Here is a 16849-nt window from a genome sequence, read left to right as displayed (position 1 = left end):
TCTCCCCACATCTATATCTGTCACACCTTACCCTCTGATTTTAGTTTCTCGGCTGTTTGACCTTTCACATCTTTTATTCTCTCTGGGGACTATCATTAGCACTCTTTCCCCTTGGTTTCTGTAGCTATTAGCACTCTTTCCCCTTGGTTTCTGTAGCTATTAGCACTCTTTTTCCTTTGTTTCTGCGACTATGACTCATCTTTCATTCCCTCACACTACAGTATAAATATCTCCCACTTTCTAAGCCTTTTAGCTTTGACAAAGGGTCATCTGGACTCTAAATGTCAGCTATTTTCTCTCCTTACAGTCGCTGCCACACCTGAGATTTTCCAGCATTGTCTCTTCTGGAATATAACGTTGCTGCAAGTGACCTATTGAAGGCCAGAATGAGAAAAGAAATGGAAAAGTGGAGAAAATAAAGTGTTATACGCACAGATCTTGGGCACAGGATGGAGCTTCAGTCTTTGTGAAGCTCAAATGTCATCCAGACAAATCCCCCGCTCTCAATAGCTGGAGGACTAGAGTCCTTCCGGACCTCCAATCTTTCCATTGGTTGCTGGCCGCCTGCCTGAAGACAATGGGCAACGGGTGTCACGTGGTCATTGATGCTCATTTTACCTGAGGGAATAATCACCACCGCGCATGCGCCTCTTCTCCTCTCGATATGCCCCCTCCACGGTGGATGGAGTGGTTTGCCCGGCGCTGGGGACTATGGGAGATTCAGCCGCCATTACCCACCCGGAGCCCAGTCTACAAACGTCTGGGACTGGGATGAAAAGAGGGAGTGGAGAGCACAGAGTACATGTGGGTAGTCACTGGATTTTTTTGTGATGCCCCTTAGCACAATGTTTTGTTAACATAGAACATAGAGTGCAGAAGGAGGCCATTTGGCCCATCGAGTCTGCACCGACCCACTTAAGCCCTCACTTCCACCCCATCCCCGTAACCCACTAACCCCTTCTAACCTTTTTGGTCACTAAGGGCAATTTTATCATGGCCAATCCACCTAACCTGCACGTCTTTGGACTGTAGGAGGAAACCGGAGCACCCGGAGGAAACCCACGCAGACACGGGGAGAACGTGCAGACTCCACACAGACAGTGACCCAGCAGGGAATCGAACCTGGGACCCTGGCGCTGTGAAGCCACAGTGCTATCTACTTGTGCTACCGTGCTGCCGTTAACTTAAGGTGTAACGATTTAGACATATTGGGGAGGGCAATAGGTGAGAGTGAAACTGAACTCGAGAGTCAGCATCTTCAGGGGAGGAGAATTGGGATGAATTAGTGTTACAGTCAATAGGGAGGAGTGTGTGGAGGCAGAGACAGGGAGAAGCAGTATTTTCTGTCACATGATCATGAGCTTGGACAATTTTATCAAATCATTTGTGAAACCTGGATTTACAATGTCCCTTTGAAACACCTTGGGAAATTTAATTGCATTAAATGTGCTGTATAAATGCAAATTACTGTGTTATTTATTTATTTTTTAAAAAATATGTTTATTCAAAGTTTTTCAATAATTTTTACAAAACACTCCATTAAGGAAAGAAAATATACAAAAGAGAAATAAACAGGACAATACGCCAACAAACAAAGCATCTTAATCCTCTAACCCTTGAACGATTTAACAAATTAAGAACAAAAATGGGGCAAACGCCCCTTACATAAACCAAAACCTACTGTTCCGTGAGAAAGTCTAGAAACGGTTGCCTCCGTCTGGAGAGCCTTACACAGACCCTCGCAAGGCAAACTTTATCTTCTCCAACCTGAGAAACCTCGCCATGTCATTGATCCAAGCCTCCAGGCTTGGGGGCTTCGCGTCCCTCCACATTAGTAAGATCCTTCTCCGGGCTACCAAAGAGGCAAAGGCCAGAACTACGGACTCTTTCGGCTCCTGTACTCCCGGCTCGTCTGACACCTCAAATATTGCTATCCCCCAGCTCGGTTTTACCCGAGTATCAAAGACCTTGGACATAGCCTTTGCGAAGCCCCTCCAGCGCCGGGCACGCCCAGAACATATGGCCGTGGTTTGCTGGGCTCTCCGAGAACCTCACACACCTGTCCTCTACCCAAAAAAACGTACACATCCTCGCCCCAATCATATGCGCCCTGCGTACCACTTTAAACTGGATCAGGCTGAGCCTGGCGCAAGACAAGGAGGAATTAACCCTGCCCAGGGCGTCAGCCCACAGGCCCTCAGCGAGCTCCTCGCCCAGCTTCTCCTCCCACTTGCCCTTCAGCTCCTCCACCGAGGCTTCCTCCGCTTCCTGCAGCTCCTGGTATATCGCCCAGACCTTACCCTCTCCGACCCACACGCCCAAAATCACCCTGTCTTGGATCCTCCAGGCAGGCAGCAGTGGGAATTCCCCTACCTGCCTCCTCACAAACACCCTAACCTGCATATACCTGAAGGCATTTCCCGGGGGTAACCCAAATTTCTCCTCCAGTGCCCTCAGACTGGCAAAAGTCCCATCAATGAATAGGTCCCCCATCCTTTTGATTCCCGCCCGATGCCAACTTTGGAATCCGCCATCCATCCTGCCCGGTGCAAACCTATGGTTTCATAGATTTCATAGAATTTACAGTGCAGAAGGAGGCCATTCGGCCCATCGAGTCTGCACCGGCCCTCGGAAAGAGCAACCCACCCAAGGCCCACACCTCCACTCCATCCCCATAACCCAGCAACCCCACCCAACACTATGGGCAATTTTGGACACGAAGGGCAATTTAGCATGGCCAATCCACCTAACCTGCACATCTTTGGACTGTGGTTGTTCCGTATCGGGGCCCAGATTGAGGCCCCCATCTCCCCCCTGTGCCGTCTCCACTGCCCCCAGATCCTCAATGTCGTCTCCACCACCGGGCTCGTGGTGTACTGCGTCGAATGTAACGGCAACGGTGCCGTCACCAGTGCCTCCAGGCTAGTACCTACACATGACACCACCTCTAGTCTTTTCCATGCCGCCTCCTCCCCCTCCATTACCCATTTCCGAATCATTGCCACATTAGCTTCCCAGTAGTAGCTACACAAATTCGGCGGCGCCAGCCCACCCCCCCCTCGCGGCTGGGCTCCAAGAACAGTCTCTTAACCCTCGGGGTCTTACTTGCCCACACATATCCCATAATGCTCCTGCTCACTCGCTTGAAAAAGGCCTTAGGATTGAGAATAGGCAGGCACTGGAACATGACCAAGTACCTAGGGAGGGGCGTCATCTTAACGGACTGCACCTTGCCCGCCAGGGAGAGTGGCAACACGTCCCATCTCTTAACGTCCTCCCCCACCTTGTCCACCAACCGCACCAAGTTGAGCTTATGCAGGACCCCCCAACTCTTGGCCACCTGGATACCCAAATACTGGAAACTCCTCTCCACACTCTTGAGCGGCAGCTCCTCCAACCTCTTCTCCTGACCCCTCGCATGCACCACAAAGAGCTCGTTCTTCCCAACGTTGAGCTTGTATCCTGAGAAGTCTCCAAACTCCTTAAGGGTCTGCATGACCTCTGCAATCCCCTCCACTGGATCTGCGATATACAAAAGCAGTCATCTGCATATAATGAGATCCGATGCTCTTCCCCTCCCCGGACCAACCCTCTCCAGTTTCTAGACTACCTCAGCACCATGGCAAGCGGCTCAATCGCCAGGACAAACAGCAGGGGGGGCAGGGGGCACCCCGGTCTCGTCCCGCAGTACAGTCTAAAGTACTCTGACCACAGCTGATTTGTCGATGCGCTCTGTACCGGGGCCTGGTACAACAATTTGACCCACCTTATGAACCCCTCCCCGAACCCAAACCTACCCAGCACTTCCCACAGGTACTCCCACTCCACCCGATCAAAGGCCTTCTCCACATCCATTGCCACCACCACTTCCGCCCCCTCCCCTCCTCCGAGGGCATCATGATCACAATCAGGAGCCTCCGCACATTTGCATTTAATTGCCTGCCCTTCACAAACCCCGTCTGGTCCTTGTGTATCACTCACGGGACACAATCCTCAATCCTGGTGGCCAGGACCTTCGGCAGCAACTTAGAGTCCACATTGAGGAGCGAAATTGGCCTATACGAGCCACACTGCAGCGGGTCCTTGTCCCGCTTGAGGATAAGTGAGATCAGTGCCCGAGACACTGTCGGGGGAAGAATCCCTTCTTCCTTCGCCTCGTTGAAGGTTCTCACCAGCAACAGACCCAACAGTTCCACAAACTTCCCATAGAACTCGACCGGGAACCCATCCGGCCCCAGGGCCTTGGCAGCCTGCATACTCCCCAACCCCTTAACCAGCTCCTCCATCCCGACCGGGGCCCCCAAACCTTCGACCTGTCCCTCCTCCACCCTCGGGAACCTCAATTGGTCCAGGAACCATCGCATCCCCCCCCACCCCCCCCCCCCCCCCCCTGCCCCCCGGGGGTTCTGACTTGTACAGGTTCCCGTAGAAATCCCTAAAGACCTCATTTATTTTGGCCGGACTCCTCACCGTGTTCCCCCCTCTGTCCCTGATTCCTCCAATCTCCCTCACCGCCTCCTTGCTATGTAGCTGATGCGCCAGCATCCGACTCGCCTTCTCCCCATACTCGTACGCTGCCACTGCACCATCCTCCACTGGGCCTCAGCTTTCCCCGTAGTCAGCAAATCAAACTCCGTTTGGAGGCTCCGGCCCTCCTTCAGCAGCCCCTCTTCAGGCGATTCCGCGTATCTCCTATCCATCCTCCGTTTCTCCCTCACCAATCTCCCCCTCTCCATTCTCTCCCTCTTCTCCCTGCGAGTCCTGATTGAGATTAGCTCTCCCCTGATCACCGCCTTCAGCGCCTCCCAGACCACACTCACCGATACCTCCCCATTATCATTGGCCTCGATGTACCTTTGAATGCACGCTCAGACCCGCCCACAGACCTCCTCATCTGCCAGCAATCACATGCGCCACAGCGGGCGCCTGCCCCTCTCCTCCCCCAACTCCAGCTCCACCCAGTGCGGGGCGTGGTCCGGAATCGCTATTGCCGAGTACTCCGTCCCCTCTACTCTTGGGATCAATGCCCTACTCACCATGAGGAAGTCTATCCGTGAATAGGCCTTGTGCACATGAGAAAAGAAGGAGGACTCTCTAGCCGCTGGCCTGGCAAACCTCCACGGGTCCACTCCCCCCATCTGATCCATCAACCCCCTCAGAACCTTGGCTGCAGCTGGCCTCTTGCCCGACCTCGACCTAGATTGATCCAGTGCTGGGTCTAGTACCGTATTGAAGTCCCCCCCCACCATTATCAGATTATCGGGATCCGGCTCAGCATGCGCTTCATGAACCCTGCATCGTCCCAATTCGGGGCATTTCCATTCACCAGCAACACCCGGGCCCCCTGCAGCCTACCACTCACCATCCCCCTTTATCCGCCACAATACTCATCGCCTCAAAAGTCACCCGCTTGCTCACCAGGATCAAATTACTGTGTTATTGAAGACTGACGCTTGGCCTCCTCCACTACCCTGAACACCAAGTCCCCGATCATGAACAGTCTGATTAACCAGCTTATTCACACAGATCAGACCAGCCCACCCATTCTCAGTGCATCTGCTTTTCTCAGGCTCCCTTGTAACTCCATCCCTGCTCTCACTGCGCTGAGCTCAAGTGCGAACAAAGCATTTTTGTCTTCAGATTTTTATTGTGAGAGGTTAAACCTATCAGGAGACAATGAATAGGCCGGGTCACTGCTCTCTTCACAATACAAAGCTTTGGGGCTAATGGAGGGCTGTAAATTATGAAAGATTTTGATACACATGGAGAATGTTTTCACTTGTAAGGGTAAGAGAAAAACTAGAGGCTATCAATGTGATAATCTAATCAGGAATTCAAGAGAAATTTCTTCCCCAGAGAGTGGTGGGAATGTGGAACTCGCTACCACAGGGATTGGTGGAGGTGAATAACATCGATATATTTATGGGGAAGCTGGATGAACATGAGGGAGAAATGAACAGACGGCTGCACTGATAGAGTCAGATGGGAACGCATGAGAGGAGGCTCAAGTGAAGTCTAAACACTGGCATGGATTGGTTGGGCTGTTTCGATGTTGTATATTCAATGTAATTTAGCCTGGTATTGCCTTTAACTCTCACATAGTCGATTCCGGGTTAAAGTGAAACAGTTTCACTCCCAGAAAAACATTTCAGCTCATTGTTTCCAGCTGTTGTCCAATCGGTGCCTCTTGTCAGCCAGGTGTTCGTGTGAGGAGTCAAGGTATTCAATTCAACGACAAAGATCTTATGTACTTTGTACCAATATATCTTTGAAGAGCAGATCTTTTTTTCAAATGGACTGGATTATTTAAATTTGAGGTTTTAATCAATTCTTTAAAGTGCTTAATTATCAGACAGTCTTATTCAAATCGGAGAGTTTGTTTTATACAAGATAAAGTAGGCACATGATCAGCACCCCATTCACCATCTCCACCATTAATACCCAGTGGCAGCAGTGTGTAGAAACTACAAGCAGCACAGTAGCACAATGGTTAGCACCGTTGCTCACATCACCAGGAACCGACGTTTGATTCACGACTTGAGTCATTGTCTGTGAGTAATCTGCACATTCTCGCTGTGTCTGCGTGGGTTTCCTCCGGGTGCTCCGGTTTCCTCCCACAAGTCCCGAAAGATGTGCTGTTAGGTGAATTGGACATTTTGAATTCTCCCTCAGTGTACCCGAACAGGTGCCAGTATGTGGCAACAAGGGGATTTTCACAGTAACTTCATTGCAGTGTTATTGTAAGCCTACTTGTGGCAATAATAATAAGATTATTATTATAATAAAGAATATTACCATCTCCCAACATTTATTTTCTAAGGGGCCTCTGTGGAGTTGAGGTTTCAATCAGATCAGCCGGGAACTTATTGAATGGAGGAGCAGGCTCGAGGGGCCGAGTGGCCTACTCCTGCTGCTAATTTGTATGTTAGCACATCCTTTATAATAGAATGTAGCATTTTACCCTCCTACTGATGTCAGGCTAATGGGTCTGTGGTTTCCCGTTTTCTCGCCCTCCTTAAATAGTGGGGTTACATTTACCACCTTCCAGAATCCATAGAATTTTAAAGATGACCACCAATGTATCCACCATCTCTCCAGCCGCCTCTTTCAACACTCTGGGATGTAGAGTATCAGCTTTTGGGGATTTATTAACTTTCAATCCCATTACTTTCTCCAGTGCTACTTTTTCACTAATACTAATACTCTTTCAGTTCCTCGTGCTCACTAGTCCCTTGGTTCTCTGGTGCTTTTAGGACAATTTCTGTATCTTCCTCCATGAAGACAGACACACATTGTTTAGTTTCTCTGCCATTTCCTTATTCCCCATTATAAACTCTCCTGTCTCGGTCTGGAATAGGCCCACATTGGTCTTTGCTAATCTTTTCCTTTTCACATTCCTACAGGAGCTTTTCCAGTTCTCCCCAGTTTGCTCTCATATTCTATTTTCTCTTTCTCAGTTTCCTGTTCCTCCTTTGCTGAACTTTTAAAACAAGTTCCCAATCCTCAGGCTCACTACTATATTGCCTCCTCCATTGATCTAATGGAATCTTTAACTTTTCTTGTTAGCCACGATAGCTTCATTTTTGCTGTTTAATTTTTGCTTCTGAAAGGAATCTATATTTTATGTAAATAAAATGCGAGTGGTTGCCTGTCTATTGTCCATCGTCATACAAAGAACAAAGGACAGTACAGCACAGGAACAGGCCCTTCAGCCCACCAAGCCTGCTCGGATCATGATGTCTGTCTAAACTAAAACCTTCTGTGCTTTAAGGGTCTGTATCCGTATATTCCCATCCTATTCATGTATTCGTCAAGATGCCTCTTAAACGTCACTATCGTACCTGCTTCTACCACCTCCTCCGGCAGCGAGTTCCAGGCACTCACCACCTCGGTGTAAAAAACGTCCCTCGCACGTCTTCTCTAAACTTTGCCCCACGCACCTAATCCTATGTCACCCGGTAATTGACTTTTCCACCCTGGCAAAAAGCTTCTGACTATCCACTCTGTCCATGCCACTCATAATTTTGTGAACTTTTATCAGGTCGTCCCTCAACCTCCGTTGCTCTAGTGAAAACAATCCGAGTTTATCCAACCTCCCCTGACAGCTAATATCCTCCAGGCCAGGCAACATTCTGGTAAACCTCCTCTGTACCCTCTCCAAAGCCTCCACATCTTTTTGGTAATGTGGTGACCAGAATTGTAGGCAATACTCCACGTGTGGCCTAACTAAGGTTCTGTACAGCTGCAGCATGAATGGCCAATTTTTATACTCAATGCCCTGACCAATGAAGACAAGCATGCCCCTCCCCACAGTGAGAGCAGATGAATGGTCTCTCCCCATAATTAACTCGCTCGTGTCTCCATAGTTGGGACGGATCATTGAATGTCTCCCCTGCTCAGAGCAGGTGAGTGGCTTCTTCCAGGTGTGAACTCGCTAGGGTTCCTGCAGGGTGTATGGATATCTGAATCCCTTCTCTCACTAAGAGAGAAGCAGCTTCCTAGTTCCTTATCCACCTGCGTTGCCACTTTCAGTGATATGTTTATTGTAATTTCCCAATCTACCCCAGACAACTTGCCCCTCATACCGTGACAGTTTCCTTCAGTGTGAAACACCCAGATAAATTAGGCAAAAGAACCCTGTAACCACCATAGCCCATCTTAATGGCAACGTGGCTGCTTTGGGAACTAAATATCTTCCAACGTGCAAACACCTTTTCATTCTGTGCTCCTCGTCAAACTTGGAACCAGGTAATCGCAACGAGGCTCAAAAATGGTCAGCCCACCGGAGGCAGAGGTGTTAGACCGGCCAGTCCAGCAGAAAGAAACCCTCCAATCATCACCATTCACCAGATGTCAGAATGAACAAAATGCAGTCCTGGATGTCAGGGAGAGCAGAAACAATGACAATGGAGCCAACATCTGTAATTTGTGAACTTGTTGGAGTCACAACAGGTGTGATGAATCACAAACCCCTCCCCACATTGAGAGCAGATGAATGGTCTCTCCCCAGAATTAACTCGCTAGTGTCTCCATAGTTGGGACGGATCATTGAATGTCTCCCCTGCTCAGAGCAGGGGAATGGCCTCTTCCAGGTGTGAACTCACTCGTGTTCCTGCAGGGTGTATGGATATCTGAATCCCTTCTCTCACTACGAGCAGGTTAACGCCTTCTCCCCAGTGTGAACTCGCTGGTGTCTCTGCAGGTTGAATAACTGGGCGAATCCCTTCCCACACTGAGAGCAGGTGAATGGCCTCTCCCCAGTGTGAACTCGCTGGTGTGACTTCAGGTTGGATAACTGAGTGAATCCCTTACCACACACAGTGCAGGTAAACGGCCTCTCCCTGGTGTGAACTCGCTGATGTATCCCCAGGCTCTTTAAAGTAGTGAATCTATTCTCACACTGAGAGCAGGTGAACGGCCTCTCCTCAGTGTGAACTCGCTGGTGTCTCTTCAGGCTCGATGAAGTAGTGAATCCCTTCTTACACGGAGAGCAGGTGAACGGCCTCTCCTCAGTGTGAACTTGCTGGTGTCTCTGCAGGCTCAATAAAGTAGTGAATCCCTTCTCACATTGAGAACAGGTGAACGGCCTCTCCCCAGTGTGAATTCGCTGGTGCGTCAGCAGGCTCGATGAAGTTGTGAATCCCTTCTCACACTGAGAGCAGGTGAACGGCTTCTCCGCAGTGTGAACTCGCTGGTGTATCTTCAGGCTGGATAACTCAGTGAATCCCTTCCTACACTGAGAGCAGGTGAACGGCTTCTCCCCAGTGTGAACGCGCTGGTGTCTCTTCAGGGTGGATAACTCAGAGAACCCCTTCACACACTGAGAGCAGGTGAATGGTCTCTCCCCAGTGTGACTGCGTCGATGAGTTTCCAGCTCTGATGGAGATCTGTATCCCATCCCACAGTCCCCACATTTCCACGGTTTCTCCATGTTTTGGGTCTCCTCGAGTCTCTTCAGGTTGGACGATCAGTTGAAGCTTCGTCCACACACAGAACACGTGTACGGTCTCTCCCCGCTGTGAATGGTGTGATGTTTTTCAGACTGTGTAACTGTTTAAAGCTCTTTCCACAGTCAGTGCTCTGGAACACTCTCACTCGGGTGTGTGTGTCTCGGTGCTTTTCCAGTCACATTGATATTTAAAATGTTCTGATGCTGACAGATTGGGCAAACATTTCTCCTTCCAGATTCAAAGGCCGATGATACTCAGATCCCAAGGTATCGAGTTACTCTGTGGGACCGAGACGTGACAATTGAGATTTCTGTCTGTAATTCCTCTCTTGTAATATCTGTAAAAGGAGTTTACAAAAGTCAACACTCAGTACAGGATAGAAATTCAGAACAGAGAATTCTAGTGTCTAGGGAACATTCCTTCCTCTCATTCCCCAATAACTCATCTCCAGGGAGCGGACTCGGAGGGGCAGGGTATCGGAGCAGAGACTGTAGGAAGGATGAGCTAGCTGACCACTGCACCCTGGTACAGGAGGCCATTCAAGTGGGGGGAGGAAGTGGTAGTTGTCGGGGATTCTATAATTAAGGGAACTGATAACATTCTTTGGAAGCAGGACCGAGAGTCCCACATGGTATGTTGCCTGCCCGGCGCAAGGGTGAGGGGCATCTCTAACCGGCTTGAAAGGATATTGGAGAGGGAGGGGGAGGATCCTGTTGTTGTGGTCCACATTGGGACAAACAATATCGGCAAGACTAGGAAAGAGGGCCTGTTTGGGAATATCAGGAACTAGGAACAGAATTAAAGAACAGGTCCCAAGGATTATAATCTCTGGATTATTCCCTGAGCCACGTGCAAATTGGCAGAGGGATGAGAAAATTAGGGAAGTAAACACGTGGCTAAAGGAGTGGTGCAGGAAAGAGGGGTTCCATTTCATGGGGTACTGGCATCAGTATTGGGACAGGAGGGATCTGTACCGTTGGGACGGTCTCCACCTGAACCGATCTGGGACCAGTGTCCTCGTGGAAAGGATAAATAGGGAGGTCAGAAGGACTTTAAACTAATAAATGGAGGGGGAGGGGAAGGCCTCAGGGGAACTCAATACAGTTCCAAAAACAAGTAGCAGGACAGTCTGGACTGGACAAATATACCGGTTATAAAGTTTACAGGAGGGACAGAGAATATGACAGAGGGGGTGGAGTAGCCTTACTGATTAGAAATACTATCACTTCAATGGTGAGGATTGGATTTGTTTATTGTCACGTGTATCGAGATACAGTGAAAAGTATTGTTCTGCGTACAGTTCAGACAGATCATTCCATACATGAGAACACACAGGGCAAACATCAATACACAATGTAAATACATAGACACAGGCATCGGGTGAAGCATACAGGAGTGTAGCACTACTCAGTGGAGGTGGTGTGTGAAGAGATCAGGTCAGTCCATAAGAGGGTCGATTAGGAGTCTGGTAACAGCGGAGAAGATGTTTTCGAATCTGTTAGAACATAGTGCAGAAGGAGGCCATTCAGCCCATCGAGTCTGCACCGACCCACTTAAGCCCTCACTTCCACCCTATCCCCATAACGCAATAACACCTCCTAATCTTTTTGGTCACTAAGGGCAATTTATCACGTCTTTGGACGTGTTCTCAGACTTTTGTATCTCCTGCCCGATGGAAGAAGTTGGAAGTGTGAACAAGCTGGGTGGGAGGGGTCTTTGATTATGCTGCCCTCTATCCCAAAGCAGCGGGAGGTGTCGACAGAGTCAATGGATGGGAGGCGGGATCGCGTGATGGACTGGGCGTGTTCACGACTCTCTGTCATTTCTTACAGTCTTGGACCGAGCAGTTGCTGTACCAGGCTGTGATGCTGCCAGGTGGGATACCTTCTATGGTGCATCTGTAAAAGTTGGTAAGGGTCAATGTGGACATGCCAAATTTCCTTAGTTTCCTGAAAAAGTATAGGCGCTGTTGTGCTTTCTTGGTCGTGCTGACGTGGGTAGACCAGGACAGATTGTTGGTGATGTGCACACCTCGGAATTTGAAGCTGTAGTCAATGAATAGGAGTCTGATGTCGGAGTCCTTGTTGTCGAGATGCTCCAGGTGAGTGTGGCGCCAGGGAGATGGTGTCTGCTGTGGAGGATATAATGAGGGGAAGGATCCAGCGGAGACCATGGATTCTCTGTCGGCGGGATCTTCCGCTTCGCTGGCAGCGCGCTCACGCCAACGGACCTCCCAACGGCATGGGGGTGCCCTCAACGGGAAACCCCATTGGCCGGCTGCTGGGACGGAGAATCCCGCCCCACATGGGTGGAACTGAGGAACAAAAAAAATCTCAAACTGTAATGGGTGTTGTGTATCGACCGTCTGGTTAGCTCTCAGGTGCTAGATTGTATAAAGGCAGAAATTAGGCAAGTGTGTAGCAAAGGCAGAGGAGTATTAATGGGGGATTATAACTGACACACAGATTGGGAGAGGCAGACAAGCACCTGTCAGAAAGGGAGTGAATTTCTGGAATGGGGTCAGGGATAGTCTCCTGCAGCAATATGTTCCAGATGTAACAAGGGGACGGGCAATATTTGATTTAGTTATGAGTAATGAGCCCAATTTAATTAGTAGCCTAACTGTGATCACAACATGATGAATTCAGTGTAGTGTTTGAAAGTGAAAAGCACGTTACAGACAGTAGAGTTTTAGACTTGGGTAAGGCTGACGTTAACGGGATGAGACAGAGACTGTCCTCGGTAAACTGGGGAGATCTGTTAATGGGTCAAACAACTGAGGATCAGTGGAGAATATTTAAAGAAACATTTAACGAGATACAGAGCAAGTATATACCCCTGAGAGGAAAAGGCTCCACTTAACAAAAAAAAAACAGCCATGGACAAATAAAGAGATTAGGGACAGCTTAAAACTAAAAGAAAGAGCGCATAAAAATACAAGACACAGGACAGATCCGGACGAATAGGATAGGTACAAGGACCAGCAAAGGGTCACAAAGCAGCTTGTAAGAGCGACTAGAAGGGATTATGAAAGGAAACTTGCAAGAGACATCAATATCAATGAGAAGAAATGTTTACTTATATAAAGGGAAAGCGGGTGTGAAGAGCAATGTAGGCCCAGTAAAAGCTGAAAGTGGAGCTATTGTCAGTGATAATGGGGGAATGGCAGACACACTGAACAATTACTCTGCCTCAGTATTTACAGTTGAAAAGGAGGATAACTTGCCATAAGTCCCGAAAAAATTAATAGTCGATAGAGGACAGGGACTTAATACAATTAACATAACTATACCATCACTAACTAGGAAACTAATGGAACTAAAGAGCGACAAATCCCCAGGACTTGACGGTTTCCATCCGAGGCTGTTAAAGGAAGTCGGGGAGCACATTGTAGATGCCCCAACGATAATTGTCCAGAGTTTCCTAGATTCAGGAGTTGTCCCTCTGGATTGGAAAATTGCACTTTCTGAAGTGCGGATACACCAACGTGTTCACATTGGGGAGAGGCCATTCACCTGCTTTTAGTGTGGGAAGGGATTCACTTTTTAAGAAGGGTGAAAGGGGAAAAACAGGGAATTACAGACCAGTTAGCCAAACACGACATGGTCGCACAATGGTTAGCACTGTTGCTACACAGCCCCAGGGACCCAGGTGCGATTCCTGGCTTAGGTCACTGTCTATGTGGAGTCTGCACGTTCTCCCTGTGTCTGCGTGGGTTTTATCCTGGTGCTCCCACAAGTCCCCAAAAGACGAGCTGTTAGGTGAATCGGACAGTCTGAATTCAGTCCCTCAGTGTTAGTGTAAGCCTACTTTTGAGACTAATAAAGATTATTATGAACATCTATGGTGGGGAAACTGCTGGAACGTATAATCAGGGATGGGGTAACTGAACACTTTGAAAAACTTTGTTCGATCAGGGACAGCCAGCCTGACTTATTTTACTGAATTTTTTGAGGAGGTGACTAAGGTAGAGGATAGGGGAATGTTTATGGATGTCATTTATACGGACTCCCAGAAGGCATTTGATAAAGTCCCACACAAGAGGCTGTTCGCTAAGGTGGAAGCCCTCGGAGTTGAGGGCAAATTATTGACACGGTTAGGAAATTGGTTGAGTGGCAGGAGTGTGGGGATATGGGTATTTAATACGGGACAATGAAGAGTATAACACCAAGTTGTAGAGAAAACAAAACTTAACTTATTTTATTTAACATTAACTATATACACAGCTCCAGTTGCTGAGTTAGGAGAAATTACTCAAATTCGACCTGTTGCACTTTTCAAGATTAAATTCAATTTGCCACTGTTCTGCCATCTAACCAGCCCGTCCATATCATCCTGTAATCTGAGGCGTTCCTCACCATTCCCCACACCCCCAATTTTTGTGTCATCTGCATATCTCCAACATTCACATTCAGATCATTGATGTACGTCCGAACAACATGGAACCCAACACCGATCGCAGTGGAACACCACTGGACACAGGCTTCCAGTCACAAAGACAATCTTTGACCATCTCCCTCTGCCTGCTGCCAGGAAGCCAATTTTGGTGTCAATTTGCCCTGGATCCCATCTTGACCAGTCCCCCATGTGAGACCTTGTCACAAACCTTACTAAAGTCTAAATAGGCTACATGTGGGCGGCACGGAAGCACAGTGGGTAGCACTGTTGCTCCATGGTTCCAGGTTCGATTCCCGGCTTGAGTCAGTCTGTATGGAGTCCGCACGTTCTCCCCGCGTCTGCGTGGGTTTTTCCGGGTGCTCTGAGTTCCTCCCACAAGTCCCGAAAGACTTGCTTGTTAGGTAAATTGGCCATTCTGAATTCTCCCTCTGTGTACCCAAACATGCACCGGAATGTGGCGACTAAGAGATTTTCACAGTAACTTCATTGCAGTGTTAATGTAAGCTTACTTGTGACAAAAGATATTATCAACTGCACACTTAGTCACCTCCTCAGAAAATTCAAATGAAATAGAATCCACAGAATCCTTCTGCACCGACCCTCCGATAGAGCATGCTACCCAGGTCCACTCCCCCTCTCTATCCCCTTAAACCCACCGACCTTTCGGACACTAAGGGGCAATTGTTCATGGCCAATCCACCTATCCTGCACATCTTTGGACTGTGGGAGGAAACTGGAGCACCCGGAGGACACCCACGCAGACGCGGGGAGAACGAGCAAACTCCACACAATGTAGACCAATGTAGATCTCTTCCTTTCCAATCCCCCACCGTCTTCCTTCAAACCAAATTTCTCCTTCTGATTTCCTGCTTTCAGTGACCCAAAACTTTAAGAGTCAGAGAGTTTTACAGCACAGAAAGATGCCCTTCGGCCCATCGTGAAAATGCTGCCTGTTCAGCCACAGCAGGTCAAAGATGAAAAGAGAGAGCAACAGCTCAGCACTTCATGAAGACAGGTAGCCATTTGGTCTGTCCCTCACTGCCACCAGCTCAGATACAACACTGCACAAACTTAGCAGCCACAATAGAGTTGGGATCAGCTGTGGTGAAACACTGGACCTGGATCCAGATCAGGGTGAAATATAGTTTGCTTGCCAGTTCATTGGATGGTGAAGTCAGAGATGGGTTCTGCGATGGGTGGACTCAGATGAAGATGTTAAGAGGCACTGATGAGGGTGTACATTGAGATGCTGAGTGGATTGGCTGGCTTGTCAGACAGTCAGTCCCCTTCACTGCCAAGCAGCATGTAGAGGTCTGACTCCAAGTCTCCAAATTGGCAGAGGACATTGTGCAGAACGTGCCCTGTCCACAGCCTCTGCTCCATCTCCTTGTTCTGGTGCAGAACCAGAGGCACTGCTACTGCTGCTCACAAACCTGTTACAGCCTTTGTTTGGGTCGGTCTTTATAAGACATAATCTCCCTTTGACAAAGCCATGCTGACTATCCTTGATTAATTCTTGCCTCCGCAACAGAGATTAATTCTGTCCCTCAGAATATTTATTTCCTGACCACTCACGTTAAACTCACTGGTCTGTAATCTCCTGGATTTACCCTACTTCTGTTCTTGAATAATGGAACCACATTATCTGTCCTCCTTCCTCTGGCACCGCTCCTGTGACCAGAGATTTGAAAATTATTCTCAGAGCCTCTGCAATCTCCTCTGTTGCGGCCCACAGCAGCCTGGGAAACATTTAATCTGGGACTGAGGATTTAAACAAGTCACTATGTGAAGGTGAGAATGAGAACATAAATTTAATGGGGAGTAAAGAAAGTGTTTTACTTACAGGAGTTAGAGGAAATTTCAGTCTGTGTGAAGCGAGAGAAGCAGCAGCTTTGCTGAGCAGACAGTAAAAGAACCTCCGTGCAGCCATGACACAGGCCCCAGACTCTGATTGGCTGGAAGATCAGCGTCCATCCAGTTCCTATTGGCCAATGTCACTCATGGAGACAATGAGGGGCGGACTTCGGACCACGTGGCTAATGAGAAGCTGGGAGAACCGGAAGGACCCTGGTTCTCCAGCCAATCAGAGCGTGGATTTTGTGCGAATGACTATTGAGCTTCACACAAACAGAAACTTCCTCCTGTCTCCAACATCTGAGAGTAAAACACTTTTTTTTCTCCCCCTTTCCATTTATTTTCTCATTCTGACCTTCAATTGGTCACTTGCAACAACTGAAGGGAAAGGAAGTGAATCCAGAGAGGGTGCAGACTGTGCAAAGGTTGGCTCAGGTCTCTCTCTCCCTTAAAGACAGTGACATCCTTTGCTCCCTCAGCTTGACATATTTATTTGTCTGGCTAAAAGGATAGTCTCTTTCCTAATGTTCACAATTAAAGGGCTGGTTTCCCCAGAGATTGCTGACATTTAAGGGGATAGTAAATTAATATCAGATAGAGAAATGTCCAGTGTTGTTATATGGTACAGATCAGATATATTATTTATA

General features: G+C 48.4%; 3 protein-coding genes across 3 annotated transcripts in view; 1 reads left to right on the top strand and 2 right to left on the bottom strand.

The window, feature by feature from the left end:
- Positions 1-16026, bottom strand: part of LOC140422254 (uncharacterized) — a 218947-nt gene extending 202921 nt beyond the window's left edge. The window contains exon 1 of the mRNA XM_072507297.1: positions 15924-16026. The gene's annotated coding sequence lies outside the window, so the exon portion shown is untranslated. The remainder of the gene's footprint in view (positions 1-15923) is intronic.
- The window catches only part of LOC140422253 (uncharacterized), a 227500-nt gene that overhangs the window by 139825 nt on the left and 70826 nt on the right, over positions 1-16849 (top strand). The window lies entirely within an intron of this gene.
- LOC140422261 (uncharacterized) lies at positions 4410-16297 on the bottom strand. Its single transcript, XM_072507308.1, has 2 exons — positions 16192-16297; positions 4410-10287 (listed from the first exon to the last, which is right to left on the bottom strand). The coding sequence occupies exon 2, from the start codon at positions 9929-9931 to the stop codon at positions 9149-9151; it is 783 nt and encodes a 260-aa protein (XP_072363409.1). The 5' UTR covers positions 9932-10287; positions 16192-16297; the 3' UTR covers positions 4410-9148.

This window comes from Scyliorhinus torazame, chromosome 5, assembly GCF_047496885.1.
Source record: "Scyliorhinus torazame isolate Kashiwa2021f chromosome 5, sScyTor2.1, whole genome shotgun sequence".
NCBI classification, from domain to species: domain Eukaryota; kingdom Metazoa; phylum Chordata; class Chondrichthyes; order Carcharhiniformes; family Scyliorhinidae; genus Scyliorhinus; species Scyliorhinus torazame.
The sequence above is the reverse complement of the archived record's forward strand: the minus strand, read 5'-3'. Positions and strand labels throughout refer to the sequence as shown.